The sequence below is a fragment of the Rissa tridactyla genome, chromosome 1 (assembly GCF_028500815.1).
Source record: "Rissa tridactyla isolate bRisTri1 chromosome 1, bRisTri1.patW.cur.20221130, whole genome shotgun sequence".
Classification (NCBI taxonomy): domain Eukaryota; kingdom Metazoa; phylum Chordata; class Aves; order Charadriiformes; family Laridae; genus Rissa; species Rissa tridactyla.
This window is the reverse complement of record NC_071466.1, coordinates 30,846,061-30,863,927: the sequence shown is the minus strand read 5'-3', so window position 1 is coordinate 30,863,927 and position 17,867 is coordinate 30,846,061. Positions and strand designations below refer to the sequence as shown.

The 17,867-nt window shown below is 44.7% G+C and overlaps 2 protein-coding genes across 2 annotated transcripts in view; one reads left to right on the top strand and one right to left on the bottom strand.

Moving 5' to 3' along the window:
- The first annotated feature begins 3,029 nt into the window (after positions 1-3,029).
- Positions 3,030-13,363, top strand: STOML3 (stomatin like 3). Its single transcript, XM_054221982.1, has 7 exons — positions 3,030-3,483; positions 7,226-7,329; positions 8,221-8,293; positions 9,501-9,583; positions 11,193-11,396; positions 12,442-12,576; positions 12,724-13,363. Exons 1-7 carry the CDS (start codon positions 3,432-3,434, stop codon positions 12,922-12,924), a joined length of 852 nt encoding a protein of 283 aa, XP_054077957.1. The 5' UTR covers positions 3,030-3,431; the 3' UTR covers positions 12,925-13,363.
- Positions 13,364-13,547: 184 nt separating this feature from the next.
- Positions 13,548-17,867, bottom strand: part of LOC128918091 (complement C4-like) — a 51,258-nt gene continuing 46,938 nt past the window's right edge. The window contains exons 40-41 of the mRNA XM_054221974.1: positions 15,343-15,475; positions 13,548-14,161 (exon numbers count right to left, since the gene is read on the bottom strand). Of these exons, the coding sequence (XP_054077949.1) occupies positions 14,023-14,161; positions 15,343-15,475 (272 nt within the window). The 3' untranslated portion in view covers positions 13,548-14,022. The remainder of the gene's footprint in view (positions 14,162-15,342; positions 15,476-17,867) is intronic.

Below are 17,867 nucleotides of genomic sequence, written 5' to 3'. Positions count from 1 at the left end.
AGAAAGTTGCAACCAATGACAAGGAGAAGGCTGAGATACTGAATGCCGCCTTTGCCTCTGTCTTCAATAGTCAGACCAGCTATCCCCAGGGTGTTCAGCCTCCTGAGCTGGAAGATAAGGCTGGACAGCAGAACAACCCACCCATAATCCAGGAGGAAGTAGTCAACGATCTGCTTCTGCACCTAGATGCGCATAAGTCTATGGGGCCGGATGGGATTCACCCAAGAGTGCTCAGGGAGCTGGCGGGAGAGCTCACCAAGCCTCTCTCCATCATTTGTCAACAATCCTGGTCAACAGGGCAGGTGCCAGATGACTGGAGGGTGGCTAATGTGATGCCCATCTACAAGAAGGGTCGGAAGGAGGATCCAGGGAACTACAGGCCTGTCAGCCTGACCTCAGTACCGGGAAAGATCATGGAGAGGATCATCTTGAGTGAGCTCCCACGGCAAGTGCAGGGCAGCCAAGGGATCAGGGCCAGCCAGCATGGGTTTAGGAAAGGCAGGTCCTGCTTAACAAACCTGATCTCTTTCTATGACCATGTGACCCGCCTTCTGGATGCGGGGAAGGCTGTGGACGTTGTCTATCTGGACTTTGGTAAGGCTTTTGACACCGTCCCCCACAGCATTCTCCTGGAGAAGCTGGCAAATCATGGCATAGACAAGTGTAGTCTTCGCTGGGTTAAAAACTGGCTGGATGGCCGTGCCCAGAGAGTTGTGATTAATGGGGTGAAATCCTCTTGGCGGCCGGTCACCAGTGGTGTCCCTCAGGGCTCAGTTTTGGGGCCGGTTTTGTTTAATAACTTTATCAATGATCTGGATGAGGGGATTGAGTGCACCCTCAGTAAGTTTGCAGATGACACCAAACCAGGTGGGAGTGTTGATCTGCTTGAGGGTAGGAAGGCTCTGCAGAGGGACCTGGACAGGCTGGATCAATGGGCCAAGGCCAACTCTATGAGGTTTAATAAGGCCAAGTGCCGGGTCCTGCATTTCGGTCACAACAACCCCAAGCAACGCTACAGGCTTGGGGAAGAGTGGCTGGAAAGCTGCCCAGCAGAAAAGGACCTGGGGGTGCTGGTGGCCGGCCAGCTTAACATGAGCCAGCAGTGTGCCCAGGTGGCCAAGAAGGCCAATGGCATTCTGGCTTGTATCAGGAATAGCGTGGCCAGCAGGAGCAGGGAAGTGATGGTGCCTCTGTACTCGGCACTGGGGAGGCCTCACCTCGAGTCCTGTGTTCAGTTCTGGGCCCCTCTGTACAAGAGGGACATTGAAGTGCTGGAGCGTGTCCAGAGGAGAGCTACCAGGCTGGTGAGGGGTCTGGAGACCAGGTCATATGAGGAGAGGCTGAGGGAGCTGGGCGTGTTTAGCTTGGAGAAGAGGAGGCTGAGGGGAGACCTCATTGCCCTCTACAACTACCTGAAAGGAGGTTGGAGAGAGGTGGGTGTTGGCCTCTTCTCCCAGGTGAATAATGACAGGACTAGAGGAAATGGTCTGAAGCTGCAGCAGGGGAGGTTTAGATTAGATATTAGGAAGAATTACTTTACTGCAAGAGTGGTCAGGCACTGGAACAGCCTGCCCAGGGAGGTGGTTGAGTCACCATCGCTAGAGGTATTTAAGAAACGTCTAGATGTGGCCCTTCAGGGCATGCTCTAGTGGCAGAGATTGTAGGTTGTTTGGTTGGACTCAATGATTTTAAGGGTCCTTTCTAACCATGAAGATTCTGTGATTCTGTGATTAATATGTTTTGATCATCTATCTGATGGTGTAAGTAGCTGTGTAGATTATGGCATTTAAATGGCTTGGAATAAAGTTATTTTCAATAAAACAATTGATCCAAAATGAAAAAAAAATGTTGGGGTATTTTTGCATATTATGTTTTTGCTTCTGAAATAATTAAAGCACGTTTTTCTTGTGACTGTTCACCCTTGCTGCCCTACTATTAGGCATCTGCCCTGAACAGGTTTGATCTTACATCTCAGCATGAGAAGCCAAATAATTAGGAAAACGCTGCAAATGACTTCAGATGGATATTACCACATATTTGGGAGGGCATTGCAATAAGCGTGTCAATCCCAGTTTCGCAAGCTGCTTGTGCTTATGGTTTTCACTGTGATTTAAAGCATCCATTCAATGGTGTAGCTTCCTCTCTGTGAGGCTGCAAAAGGATTCTCCGGGGAGCCATCAGCTTTGAGTGACCCATCTGGGACCAATGTGATTTCTGGCAGGGATGAAGACGTAAGTGAAATGAAGCTGGAACTAGAGCTTCACAAAGATACTCCAGGTGATGGATGCCCACAGAAAACAGCCATGTAATTAATGCAGCTATATGTCAAACTCATAAATTCCATATGAAAAGCCACCTCTCATTTTTTTCTCAAATAACAAGCAGCAGATTTGCGTCCTTTGAGAAGGCCGCTCCCTGCTGCTGCAGCCTTCAGAAAAGGCCTCGTCTGAAATGCTATGCTTGGTTCGATTGTCAAGATTAAAAAGTGCTTTGTGAAGAATTTTCTTATTTGGGGGAAAATTTTAAGCATCAAGATGAGCTATTCTGCACAGCACAGGGACCTCCCCTGGAGGATTATTTCTGTTGCTAGTGTTTGAGATATGAACGGTAGCTGAGCCCCATGATATCAAGAGGTGTACAGCAGAGGAGCAGTACTCAGTCTGCACCCTCACCCTCTGGCTCTATAGAATCACAGAATCATTTAGGTTGGAAGAAACCTTTAAGATCATTGAGTCCAGCTGTAAACCTAACACTGCCAAAACCATCACTGAACCATGTCCCCAGGTGCCACATCTACAAGTGTTTTAGATACCTCCAGGAATGGCGACTCAGCGACTTCCCCTGGGCAGCCTGTTCCAATGCTTGATAACCCTTTTGATGAAGAAATTTTTCCTAATATCCAACCTAAACCTCCCCTGGTGCAACTTGATGCTATTTCCTCTTGTCCTATCGCTTGTGACTTGGGAGAAGAGACCAACCCCCACCTCTCTACAACCTCCTCTCAGGTCTTTCTCCAGGATAAACAACCCCATCTCCCTCAGCCGCTCCTCATGGGACTTAAGCTATCTTTTCTTTCTGTCTTGTCTTGTTCTGTTTTTTTCTCTCTGGTGACAGGTATTACGGATGCATAGAAATAATTTCCATCTTGTATTTTATGGGGTGTAAAACCATCTGGGCCAAGTACTTCCTCAGCCAGAAGACGGCCACAGAAGACCATGGAGTTACATCAGAGACAACCCTGATCCACAAGACTTTGTTTTTGTAAACATCCCCCTCTCACCAGGGTAACTGACTCCCAGAGGGGTCTGCTACGAGTGGGGATTTCTCCTCTCTCACCCTTCTTCTCTCCTCAGCGCTTTGCGTGAGCACTGTTCAGCTTCAAGGTATGCGGCTGTCTCGTCTGTGAGGGGACCAGAGCTCCCCCAAACGGGATGGATCCCCAGAGAGAGACGCCCAAGAAAAACAAGACGGAGCATCTGATTGGTAAGCTTTGCTTTTTGTGTGTGTGTGTGTGTCTTTTTCTCAATAATAAAAAGGAGCAAAATTAACCAAACATCCAAAGTACATTTGAACCCAGGCATTCATCGTAAGTCTCCCACATAGGCTGGAGTTGCAAATTCAGACTGTGTCACTGTGGGTGACAGAGCAAATTACCTCATCCTGCCCCGCCAGCACGCGTCAGCATCTGCCTTCCGCCAGAACGACCCCAGGGGCGAACAGACTAACACGGCCAATTCAGCTACTGATAGGCTTCTCTGTGTAGGGATGGGGTGCAAAGGGGAAAATATGAGTTAGTTAGGGAAGGCAGAAGAATTTTTCAGTCCCAAAAGGACACTTGATGTGCTTGGACGTGTGTGGCGAGCACCTGGTGCTCTCTTCAAGCCAGGGAACTGATGCCAAAACAAGCTTGTTCCGAGCCATGTGTGCTGTTTTCACCGTTGTGTCTGGCCATTAGTGTGGGTAGTGCGGTGGGACAAGCGTGAGTCTTGGCGGGATTGATTTGGGTGCTTGTAGAAAGCAGGACAGTGCATAGTGTTTACAAAAGGCTGAGGCTACTCCATCTCTCTTTATTGCTGTAGGAGACTCAGGAGATTTTTGCCCGCAGATCTTTATATTCTTGACAAGACAACTTGGACGTGAGCTTTTCATTTGCTTTTCAAGTTTGACACCCACATCACGATCTTTTGTATCAAGTGTGTTCGTGATGTACCATGATGCATGTATCAAGAGAAAACAAAGTGTCCTGAACCTTCTCCACAACTGCTGATTGATGAGCTCTCACATTTTGCAGTGTATTGCAGCTTTTGGTTTTCTCTGGACTGCAGACCCAAGAGGGGGGTTTTGGTGGCTACAATTATTGGAGTCCATATACAGGCATGGCAAAAACCAGGTCACTGACATGTTGGGTTGTGACTGATCCTTATTCTTCACTATTATGTTTTTCTAGAGTCTTCCATTTGTCTTGTGATTAAATGGTTTGGAACTTCAGGGTAATCAGAGAACATTTGTGGTGGTTTTTGTGGAGCTAGCTCTAGATTCACTGTTAAGAAGGCATACTGTCATATCCTGCTTTTCTCATTGGAATCTACGTTGGCAACAGGATCTCTAGGACAGTTTTCATGGAGAAGGATTCACTTGTACTTTGTCAAGTTTTGGATGTGTGCTTCTTGTCCATCGCTGTGATAAGTGATATCTTGACCTACCTCTTCCCAGCTGCTCAAATATCAGTCTGCAGGTGTGGGCATTTGTTCTCTGCTGTTCTTCCCTGTCAGTGGATTGTGTCATTCCTACCAGGTATCTTCACAATCGTCTCAGGTGGATGATGTTACAGTCCAAAATTGCTTTTGAGGAGGTTCTTCATGACCAAGTTTGACACTGGAGAAAAAGATCTTCAGAAGTTTTTCTGTAAACTAATCACTTAGGTGAAATAAAGAGAGTGCAAAATGGTGAGTTCTGCTGAACAAAGCATCCCTTCATGATTAATTTCCCGAAGCTTCAGATAAAGAATTATGAATGATGCCCATCCCACGAGTTTCCTTGATCTCTTTTTGCTGATTAAAACATGCTTGACTGCTGGTACTTAATCTACCTCTTGCAGCCTGACACAATCACAGAACAGGAGGGTTGGAAGGGGCCTCTGGAGATCATCTAGTCCAACCCCCCTGCCAGAGCAGGGTCACCTAGAGCAGGTTGCACAGGAACGCATCCAGGTGGGGTTTGAATGTCTCCAGAGATGGAGACTCCACCACCTCTCTGGGCAGCCTGTTCCAGGGCTCTGCCACCTGCAAAGTAAAGAAGTTCCTCCTCATGTTGAGATGGAACTTCCTGTGTTCAAGTTTGTGCCTGTTACCTCTTGTCCTGTCCCCGGGCACCACTACTGTAATGTGAAGAACACTCTATGGCAAACAACCAGCAGTGAAAGCATTAAAGATTTTCACATTAGATCATAAAAGTCCTGTCTTCAAACACATGGCCTTAAGGTTTGCATGGTAATTTACTCAGGGGAGCTCCTCAAATCTTTCCTACCACTGATTGCAGCATGGCTGATGACACCTCATTAAACAACCAGGGATTTCAAACTACTGTTAGTTGGAAAGGGCCGGGAGGAAAGCCGGGCTCCCGGTGCAGCAGTTCTGTGCCCAGCTCTCGGGGCAAACAGTCCAAGGGAGGCCTGAAACTTGACCCTCTTGGACACAAACATATTTATGTGAGCGCTTAAATCTGCAGCGGGGACCTCAGAAGGAGGATGGGCAACACTGCAAGCAGCAAAGGGCTTGGTGGTAACACCCAGGTTTGCAGTTACCATGGCTCGCAGGTGCAGTCCAGCCACGCACAGAGGAACCCACGAGCAGAAGGAGCTGCAGGAGGGCTGTGTTGTGTCTCCTCCTCCTCCAGGGCTGCTGGGGGTTTTCTGACAAACCTGTTGGTCCCGCTCCGCTGGTCTGGTAGGTTGTACCTTACAGATCAGGTAGCCTCACGCTGCTTCACTGTTGTGACAAGGTTATTTTTTTCTCACAACGTGTACAATGCATTGTTTTCTTCTATATTTATCAGTTTCTATCTGCATATGAATTTTCTTTGATGTCAGAAATTCCCAGTGCTACCCTGTGCCTTTCCGGTAACATATCCAAAACACGCTGCATCTTTGCGTCAGTGTGGGGGAGGTTCTCTGAGGAGACCTCTGAGCCTTCATCGCGCTCTCCTGCCTCTTCCCATTGCATTGGGAAATGCAGGCTGTGGTGTTCATTCCCGTCTCCTTATGCTCATGCCTGCAAAGATCCTCTTCTGGCCCAAACCTGGCAGCTGGGCTGGCCTTAGGGCTATCCCAGCCTGCATCCCTCATGCTTCTGCTTTTCTCGTGACTCTCCTGATCCAAGGCATTTCTGCGTTTAGCAAAATTCAGTTGACCTTGCAGCACTCTGTCCTGGTGTCAGGGCTGGCGTGTTTCCTCCTTGGCCTCTTCTGTGCCTGTTCTGTGAGGACCTCCAGCTGCCCTTCAAAGACCAGCTGCTCCTTGCTCATCTTTCCCTTACAAAGAGCCTCCCAAACTTTTCATACTTGAACAACAACTCACCACTGCCTTCCCTTCAGGCAAATAATAATAATAATGAAATTATTTTGATATATTTTGATTTCATTATAATGAAATCTCATTATAATGAAATTTTGGGATGAGAAGAGCTGAATGCAGTGAGAGAACTGCTCAAAATGCATGGGTGTGGATTTTGACAAGTGCTGATTTTGAAGCTTCTGGTCCAGTGGATGAACCGGTCCGTCAATATTCTTCAAAACTTTCATCTAAAGACAGCAGGAATTCCCCTCATTTTCCTTATTACCTGTTTCATACAAACTAAATCTTTTGCCCCAGCTGCGGTTCACTGCATTTCCATGCATACTCCACCCAGTTATTTATTTCTCCTTCACAGGCCCCATCTTTGGCAATATTTTTAAATTTTTCCTCTTTTTTCTCTAATTTTTCCTCTTTCTTTCCTGTTGCAAAATGTACTTTCTGAACCTTTTCACCTTTGGGGCAGAAGGAACATAGGGTTGGATGTTTGGTGAGGTGTTTTACAGCTTCCCGTGAGCGATGGGAGGGAGGTAGGAGGGAACAAATCTCTATTGACTTTGCAGTCCCTCATGATTGCACTGGGCTAGATCTACATCCCTCAGATAACTCTTTTCAAAATTTGCATTTGCTGATTTTCTTCCTTATTTTTTTTTATAGCTGACAGGCGGGAAGGAATTGGTGTCTGTGGCTGGATCCTGGTTTCTCTTTCTTTCCTCCTGGTGCTGATTTCCTTTCCTATTTCCATCTGGGCGTGTATCAAGGTAAGCTAGTGGCATTTGAGGCACATAAAGAATGGTCTATGATCATCGTTATTACTTTATTGATTTATTGGTTTTGTTAAAACAAGGCACTTTAAATTCACTTTTTGGGAATTATAAGGGCTTGTGGAGAAGATGTGGTCTGGGACCAAGAGGTCCATGTTCTTCCACTGACTTTCTCTATCACCACAACTTACTCATTTAATTTCTTCCAATCTCAGCTTCCCTCATCAGTTAAGCTCCCCTGCTTTACAGCAACACTGTGAGGATAAATATACTTTTCTGAAGAACTCATATTTGATGCTGCCAGCAATAGTGATTGGCATGGGTACTGATGAAAAAAGAAGGAGGTCCCTGCATTGGGGAACTATACAACCTAAACCCACAGTCCCTTCAAGGCATGAGTGATGATTATGATACATGATTATATGATACGATATATGATTACGATATAGGATTAATTTAAATCAATCTTTAGGGGTGATTGCCCCGAACACCAGGCCTTGTCCTGATACACTGACTGAAGTAGTTAGCTAGATTGTCTGAGGTGAGTGATACTTTTCCTACAGCTCCTCTGAGCGTAGCACTGATGTTGAGAGAGTTGTGGGTAGCCGCATTAGATCAGTGGCAATTCTTTCATATTTGGTCCGGTTTGTAACCTATTTGCAGGGTATCTGTGTTTTCCCAGCAAAGGATGAGGTGAGGAAAAGACATAAAATACCTAGTGACTTGCAGCTTTGTTCGTTCCTATATTATTTGTACTTTTTTTTCTCACTTAATGCAAATGACAAAGATTTAAAAAATCAGTCTGGAAAGCAGGAATAGGAATATTCCTAGGAATAGGAAAAGGAATAGGGTTATTTGTAAAATTATAAATTTAAAATATTTTCCTAGGTTATCAGAGAATATGAACGTGCTGTTGTATTTCGACTGGGACGTATACTGTCTAAGAAGGCAAAGGGACCAGGTGAATGCATGCAATTTTATTCTGTTGAGATGCACTGTTTTTATTTTATTACGATCCACTCTAACCTCATAGAGAATTGCAAAGGTCCGTGAAACCCTTCTTCATAGCACAGGGCGGGGGTGTTTATTTTTCTGATGGGAAAATAAAGCCACTCCCCTGTCACAGCACAACACGGAAGGTTGAGAGCCTTCATACCAGGTACGGCTTTGCTGTTGAGTAGGTTGGACAACGGAAGGTTGAGTTCATGCTGCAGTGACAGAGGACCGGGGAGGTTTAAATGCAGTCTTCAGCTCTGCTGCAGACTTTTTTGGGTGACTGTGGCCTCTCTCCCTATACCTCACTTCCAACACTGCTCATTGCTGCCAGCTCTTTTGCTGTCTTCTGCTCTGAAAATGGTAAATGTGTCAGGGCAGGGACACTCTGCATCTATACAGCCTGTTACAGTCACCTAGGACCAGGTTAGAAATCAGAAATACAAACTAAGCCCAACAACATGAGGCATTTGCATTGGCGCAGTTACCACCTCTGTGCAATGAAACTGGGCAAACTGGAAGTTGAAATAAGAGGAAAAAGTCCTGCCCGGATGCTGTCTTTCCTCTTGAATAATAGGCATGTTGTCCAAGGAGCAGCTAGGGCAAGTGCAGAGCTCTTCTGCGTGGCTCTGGGCACCGAAGCAAGGTGCTGAGATTAGAAAGATAGTTATGTCAAGTCCTCCTCTCTAGTAAAGGGAGAGTGGGGACTCCTTCACAGGATGGGTCAGATCTTAGGACAACATTCCTACTATGGAGGCCTACAGGTGATGCAGGAATGCAGGTGCTGTCTTTCCTGGGGACACACATATTGTACCGTAAATGGTTTACGACCTAAGGAGGGGAAACTAAATAAAGTAATGGAAGGAGTTTTTGTTGAAAGTCTCATGGCAGATTTGAGACCAGAACTGCAATCTGCCCATTCCCAGTCCAGAGCCCTAGGCCATTAAGCTCTGATAAATTCACGTTATTTGCAGATATCTGTATTCCTCTCCATTATTTGAAAATGCAAAACCTAGTTGTTGGCAGCTCCTCTAGCAGTAAGGACAGCTGTAGTAATTAGGTGGAGTTGTTCCCCACCCTGTGGATATTTCCATCTGTTTGCTTTGTACAGGATACCTACCTCTAGACTTGGCTTTCAGAAACAAGCGTTTCATCTAATCATTTTTATTTTTCAGGTTTGATCCTCGTACTTCCATGTGCAGATACATTTATCAAGGTTGATCTCAGAACTGTTACCTGTAAGATTCCTCCACAAGAGGTAACTATTCTCTAGCAGCCACCTAAAACAGAAATAAAGCATAGAGCTGATTGGCACAATCAAAAATAATGCAAGTGCTTTATAGTCTTGCAGTTGTGAGCTACTGTATGGAATTGAGCTTATTTGCTGTACCTTCTGATTTCCAAATGGCTTACAAAACTTCTTCTACTTATGAAAACCCACATATGCATCGTTGCAGGCCAAGCAAACTCCTCTTGCTGATGTTCAGAACTGTGAGATGAAAGTTAAGGGAGGGGGGTAGAACTGCAAATGGGAGTCAGAGAGGACAAGAGAGGTGAGGCTAAAAAATTCCCAATTGTATTGTTGTTCCACACATGGAAATGAAGCAACAGACTAGTGTTAAGACCTCCAGAATAGAATGTCCTAATAAAATTGGATCTGACATGCAGCTCACCATTCAAAAAAGCCCTCAGTGATGTTGTAGTCACTGCTTGAATGTATGCACACCCTACGTTTTTCTTAAAAGGCAAATTACATTGGGATAACAAATCTCCTTAAATTAAAAGGAATTAGCAGACAATCATCCACAAAACTCAGATCCAAGCAGGAATGGAGAGGCGTATCATTAGGATTTTACTGACAAACATTGACCGAAGAATTTAGTCTGAAGAATCAGTTGCTGAGTGATTCCTGTCCTTCTGGAAACGTTTTGGCTCCGTGTGGCCCCAGCCCCACTGTGGTACAATGCTTCTGCTGGTGGAGTTGGCACTGCTGTCTCTTTTCTTATGTAAAGAGAAGAGCAGAGGGGGATGGAATGGCCCCAGGACCCCTTTGGCCCCTTGAATTGCCTGTTGTGTTCCTCATGAGCTGTTTCTTGGACCATTATCTTTCCATAATCGCAAAGAGCCTTTTCTCAGAGCACACGTTTGAGGGGTGCATGTGGTGGAATGAAAAATGGCTCCTGCAAAACGGGAGGCTGGAAGGAAGACGTTTGCAGTACTTGTGCTGTTTGAGGCTTAGCAGTTTTTGGCAAGGCTTCTGCAGCTGTTGGCAGGGCTTCTATGAAGCACTGGCTCACAGGCAAAAGGTGCTGAGGAAGGAAGAGACAGTGGAGCATCATCAGTGCGTTGCTGAGGCCAACGGCCTGCTGAGGCACAGGGGACTTGTCTGACCAAAGATGATACCACTCCTCTATGAACACTTAAATATTATTCAGAGGTTCTTCTCACAATTTCTTGCACTTTGCTTTTCACTTCTGTTTTAATTTGCTGGTGTTTCTTACAAATACATTGTTTAGGGGAAGTAACACAGACCTTCCAGTCCAGTAATGGCCCTTTGTACCAGAAAGGAAGGAGATAACCATGATTTAGTATGGCGAAGACATTCATGAAGATTAGGAGATTCACTTGCTGTTGAAACAGATGTCTAAAGGCTGGGTACAACATTTTGCCCTGGTTTAAACTATTGGTGATGCAGGATAACTTCCTTGAAGTTATTTCTCAGGGGAATAACAAGGAAACCAAACGAAATTTTTAGTTGCCTTGAATTATCAGGGCCTTTTCCTCACTAAGGGGAAAAAAAATTCCTTTCTTTGGCAAAGAGTGTGTTATTGGATCCTTCTCTAGTTCTGCACATTTCTGCAATGCAGATTCTCACAAAAGATGCCGTTACTACCCAAGTCGATGGGGTGGTGTACTACAGGATCCACAGTGCTGTCAGCGCCGTCGCTAACGTCACTGATGTTCACTTGGCTACTTTCCTCTTGGCACAGACAACCCTGAGAAACATTCTGGGTACGCAGAGCTTGTCTCAGCTCCTGGCAGGTCGGGAGGAGATTGCACACAGTATCCAGGTAACTCTGGCTCTCAAAATTCACTGACAAGCATGGAGATGTGTTCTGTGGAGTAGTAAATTAGAAATAATCTTTCCTTCTTTCTTCAACGATAGCAAAATTTTCCTTTATGTTTTTTTTCAATTATATATCTCTTAGAGTCAGAAAGAGCTATTCTAAAGCTATTTCCCCATATTCTTGTAGAAGAGTTATTTCCTGTCAAAAAACAATGAAGATTCTGAAATTTTCCAGTGAGTTGAGTAAATCAGTTTAGTCTTTACACAGGGGCTGCTGCAAGCAGCGAGAAAGAAGTCTGCTGCTCAGGGGAAGCTCTATCTTGAGCAGACCCTTGATTGAGATTAAATCAAGGCAGGGGCTGTATCTCCTGTCACAACAGCTAAGAGAACAGAAGCAAGTTGTTTTATGCTTTAAAGTGCCATCTGGTTTTTTTGTTGGTTTTTTTTTTTTTTCTTTTTTAATTTGGCAGCCAAGGAGGGAGCAGATAAGAAAACCAGGACCTGATTTACTCTTTTCAGTCAGCGAAGAGGCATAGTCAAATCGAAGAGAGATGGTACCCCTCCCCAGCCAGGGCAGCAGCAGTGGGCAGAGCAGGGGTGGGATGCTGATGTGGGTTGCAGCAGCACCCAGGAGCCTGAGCACAGAAGACCATGCCAGTGCTGCAGGGCTGTGCTGTGTCTTTCACCCCTAGTGTGCTTTTACAAATTTTTAGAGCATCGTGCCATTTTAGGAGATTGCTGTAGTATTACTTTGTAAAAGGAAGAAGTTTGGTAAGTGCCCACCTAAATATTGGATGGGGATCGTAATTTAGGAGGCAGTAGAGAAGCCGCGCAGGAGACACCAGTGTTGATCAGCAAGAGTTTAATAAGGTTGCAGTACCCGCCGTACGCACACCGCGTTGGGTGTTAGTGCCCCTGGAGGACTCCGTCTTTCTGTTGTGCAGGTTTGTACGCGGACGTTCCTTCTGTCCAGGCATCAGGGTACATCGTGTGGTTTTCTCTCTGCCATCACTGTGCTCCTCACAGTGGGTTGTGTGTTTGTCCCCGAGGCTATCCTCGACAGTGCCACGGAGCAGTGGGGAATCAAAGTGGCCCGAGTGGAGATTAAAGATGTCAGGATTCCCGTGGCCATGCAGAGGACAATGGCAGCCAAAGCAGAGGCTGCTCAAGAGGCAAGAGCTAAGGTGAGGCCCACAGCGATGTCTACCCCAAGCTCCTGTATCCTTGTCCTGGGCATCCAAATGCCTGTTTGTTTTCTCCTGACTGTAAAGGTGGATTTTCCCCACTATGGACAGGATCACAGTGCCATTTCCATTTCTCTTACTTTGCAGGTTGTGGCAGCAGAGGGAGAAATGAATGCTTCTAAAGCTCTCAAGCAGGCCTCTATGGTGCTGGTGGAGTCTCCAGCAGGTCTTCAGCTGCGCTACCTCCAAACATTAACAACTTTGGCAGCAGAGAATAATTCCACCATTGTCTTCCCTCTCCCTATAAATATGCTTGAGAGTTTGGGGCAGAAAAATAGAGGAGGATAGAGACTGTTCTGTGCTAGCCCCTTGGGCAGAGAGATTTAAAACAAGGGGCTCCACAGGGTTCCAGATTACCAGAATTCAAGTAGAAGCATGCTTGGGTCCCCTGTACCAAAAATAAGAGTAAAAATAGTTTAATAATCATACATAGCTCCCACCTTAGGAGAATGCATTTGCGAAGTTATAGGCACTAAGCAGTTTCAGTTTAGACTCATCTCCAAGTGAAATGGAAGAAACCATGTAAAATGCAATAAAATATATAAAATGCATGTTAGACCCAGTATGAAATTTTAATGATGCTTTCACCACATATTACAGAGTCTTGAGTGTAGCAGTTATTTGGGGATTTGTCTGCTAAGCAAGAACCTTTGAGCTCTTCATTTACTCCACACAGCAAAAGGGTCAGATACTGGTGCTTAACTCAAGTCCTGTGGAGTGGAAAGAAGGATTTGGCCCCTAAACTTAGAGGTATTCTTTCATAACTATTAGCAGAATTACTGGATAATTGGCATGTCAGTGGAACAGCCTATTCTTTATCTTATATGAGCAGAAATTAGTACTTGCTTTACTGACCTCAGCTGGATTTTGTCCATATCACTGACATTTCTATAAGCTCTGTAATAAAAAGAAGAGAATATATGTCCAGGCATTCCAGTCACACTTCCTAAATCTGAAAGCTGGGGCAAACCTCGGGGAAAACAAATTGTCATAGGATAATTTAGGTGTCTCTCTTTCACTTTCAGGAGGTTTCTTATCCTCCCACGTAGATGTCATGAAGCAGTGGTGCAGGTTTTCATACAATGAGCCTTCCCCACCCTCCGTCCATGCAGGATAATTGCGCTGTTGTATAATGGATCAGGGAGAAATTCCTGCTGTCTCTTCACCAGTGTCAGGGACAATAAACACAATAACTAGTTGTGTAACTGCAATTTTTGTTATATTATCCACACATGCATACATCTACAAGAAGATACCCTGATCAGCAAAACAGATAGCAACAGAAGCAGCTTGGCAATGTTTCTGATGCACAGACTTTGCAAGCAAAATTCCAGAAGGAGCCGAGTCGCAGTGACATGGATGGGATGTGGGGAGCAGAGCAATTGATCAGAAGAGGCACAGGCTGTCAGGCGTGTTCATGAAGTCCTGAAGTTGAGCACAGGCTTGCCGGTGCAGGGTGGTGTGGCACTCGCTGTCTTCTGGAATTTTCTCTATCCAGGCTTGTGCATCAAGGAAGTACTGCATCCTGAGAGCACGTGGGACAGGTAAAGGAGGAGAGTCATTACTGCTGACATTGAGCAATGGGAAAATGCAAACCCCACGACGCTCCATCTCTCCACGGAGGCATCTCTGACATCAGGAGGAGTTATACTAGCCAAGAAACTTGCCTGGAGCCTAGTTTCACCAGCAGGTTAACTGAGCTTTGAATAAAATTTGGGAAGTGGCAGTGCCAAGCTGGGATGAACCTGGCTGTACTTGTGTTTTGAGTGACACCAGGTAAGCTCGGGCCAGGTTTCTATTAGAGTTTTCTGGAGTGGCACAAAGAGCCCCAGTGCATACCAATAGGACACAGTGAAGGGGAATTTAATTTCAACAGAGTATCCCAAAATGTTTCCTAATTTTCTTAGGTGGTGAGAAGCTGCGTAGCTTCTGGCATTTTATGACTGGACTGGAGAAGACTTCAGAGGTTACACCTCTGCTGAGAGACTTCAGCCTTTAAGCAGGCTTCTATTGAAGCAGGCCCCTGACTTAATCACTCACTTTGGTGTCATGCAGAGATGGAGAGAAGGGACTTTTTAAGGTTTTAGGAAGCGGCGCTCACAATTTGATTAAGATTGTCTCCCTCCTAGAAGCTTTCAGAGGCACTACCTTTCTCCAGTTCTGCGCAGGGAAATGAAATATTTAAGATGCTTCCTCACTGAATATTTGATAGCGTCAGACCAAATTCCTCCTCAGATAAATTCCCTTTTTTTCATTAAAGTGTGACAATGAGAAATGAGAAGAATACACTATTTGCGTGCATGATATAACAGAAACTTTGAGAGCTGCTCTTAGCCACAGTCCCACCAATTTCTTTTGCAAACACAGGTGCTGCGTAAGGCATCTGCAGTAGATGGAACCATGTAGCTTTTCCCATTTTCCTTTTCTAGCTGTGAGTTTTAACCCAGTGGAGTCAGGGACAGATTTTGATTATGAGAAGAGTGGGAACCAGGCTCTGCACAGATATATCAGCCGATAGATTTGGGTGGCTCAGCTGCTTCCTACAGCTACCCTTTTGCCTACAGAGTGGTTCTCTTTACATTTTAGTAAAGCCAGCAGAATCAGTCCCTAAGAAATGTGGCCCTCCCTTTGCCTTCTGGAGGTATTCTAATAGATTGAGTATCCTCTGGGTTCACAGTCCACGACAGCAACTTCCATTGTACTTACTTGTTGTTGAAATCAACTGTTTTCCCATCTTTCCCCATGAGGAGGTACCGTTTGCCAGTGACCATGTTTAACTTGCACGTGGAGCGTATTAGGAATTGTCGGTTGACACCGACTTGGATGCTTTCGTCAGTAGCTGTGGCACAAGAAGAGAAAACCCCATGAACTTTTCTAATAATGAGTAGAACTGTAGCCCACAGAACACAGTCCCTTGTGTTTGTTTACTCCACTGCTAAGCCAAGGTAGTATTTCACTTGGGAGTTGTGGCTTGATGTGGGAATAAATGGTCATGATATTGTAGGATGTATTTCCCTTAACATTACCTGACAAAAAGTAAGCCATTTCTGTCTTAGCTGGTTGTCTTGGCCTCCTCAGTAATTCTTGAAGGATCTGTTTTGCTATAGAGAACTTTCGGGCCTTACAGCCTCAGAGATTGGAGAAAAAGCCAAAGGAAAAAGAAAACATGCTACCTTATATTTCAGATTGCTCAGACTCATAGTGGTGTTAAAAGGTAGCAAACTAAGTTCAAACATCTTGAGGCTCAACAATGCAGCAGGCAGTCTGAAAAACACTCTCTGTAGCACACCTGACCTGAACTTCACCGATGTACCCTTTATGCTGTTCCCTCTGAAGCTAATATGTAGGACATGCGCTTGGTGATCTCCACACTAAAATAACTTAGAAGATTCTGGTCTGGATTCTGTCCCAGAAGATTATTCATTCGAGAGCTGCACTGCTCATTACAGAAGTGGTCATCCAAGGCAGATGAGAAGGTTACTCAGGTACTGCAATGACGTGAGAGCTGGAAAGGATGCTTATTCATCAGCCTAACCACGGGTCATGAGGATACTGTGTTGTTTGGTTAGAACAACAAAGTCCAACCAAAGTCTTTGGTTAGAACAGAGTCCATTTGAAAAAAAATGCAAATAGCAGCATTATTCTGATTTCTTACTCTCTTTCTAAAGATAATGTGAAATGTCATGCACAACTGTGGTGACAAATTCAACATTAAACCAGCTTAAATTACAGTTAAGACACCACAGTCTTCCTATCAGTTAACAGAAGTTTGTGCAGCTTCTGCTCTGTAAAGTATTATAAGTATGAAAAGTCTAGTATTCAAAATAAAACCCTAAGAATAGAATAAAAACCCAAAGCAGATTTTAACGCTAATAAGATTTCAGAGAATTTGGTGTAGGGTGCTAATCTGTGAAACTTGGCACTGAGAACCTTATCTATTTCCCAGTTAAAACTTGCATTAATTTTACATGCAATACTTACGGGCCAGGGAAAATTCAGTCTTCAGTACTATATGCTGGTTTATATCTGCATTTTTCCAAAGAGTAATAGAGTACTGTAGGTTTTCTCATATAACCTGGCTATTGCTCCTATGCTATATGGTGTATTGAATTTTCATTTTGTTCAAGCAATGCAAAGATGAATCAGAACTACTAGAGAAAATGATGATGTTATGCCTCAGCTTCATTGTGCTTAAATTATCATGGTGTTTGTCGGTTCCTATGCTTCACAAATGGCCTAATACAGTTCAGACAGTGGGGATCATCAGGGGAGATTTAGGTTAGATATTAGGAAGAAATTCTTTATTGTGAGAGTGGTGGGACACCGGAACAGGTTGCCCAGGGAAGTTGTGGAGGCCCCATCCCTGGAAGTGTTCAAGGCCAGGCTGGATGGGGCTTTGAGCAGCCTGGTCTAGGGGGAGGTGTCCCTGCCCATGGCAGGGGGGTTGGAACTGGATGATCTTAAAGTCCCTTCCAACCCGAAGCATTCTATGATTCTATGATTTGACTTATTATTTTAACAGGTTATTATGTAATTTCCAATTCTAAATCTCCATTTTTTTAAAAAATAAAATAATTGTAATATAATGTTATAGAGTGTCAAAGCAGAACTTAAGGGAAACAATCCTTCAAGTTTCAGAATCTATAGCGGGAAATAAAAAAAACAGGGGGAAAAAAGAAAAAAAAGCAAAAGAGGATTCTGTGCTATTTTGCATGGACCATACTGTTCCCCTAAAGGACTCATAGGAAAACATAAATGTTAGCCATCCAAAACACATGCACTAATTCTATTAATAGTCAAATTAATCTGAGGAGAGCACACCTGCAAAATTCTCTTTTGCTGACTCCCAAGCCAAATAAGTGTCTCCATCTGTTTTCCGAACAAACCCTTTATTTGTGAGGATGAATACTGAAATAATGCCAGGGGTCCATGTCCAGAGAATGAGAATTCACCCTACTAATTCTCACCTACCCTTGGTCATGACAACAGAAACCAACCTCACTCAAAACAGCCACAGGAAATGCAGAAGATAACAACTCGAGTTCTGTCATGAGCTGACTTGGATGCAACATCTTGCTTTTTCTTCATCATTGTGAAGAATGCCTCTTCCCAGCCTTTCCCAAGCCTATTCAAAGCCTACTGATGCTGATGAGCTGCATCATACAGCGCAAACCAAAGGGGATTTTAAAGGCGTCAAAAACAAGGAGGTGGGAATGGGAGAGATCATCTCT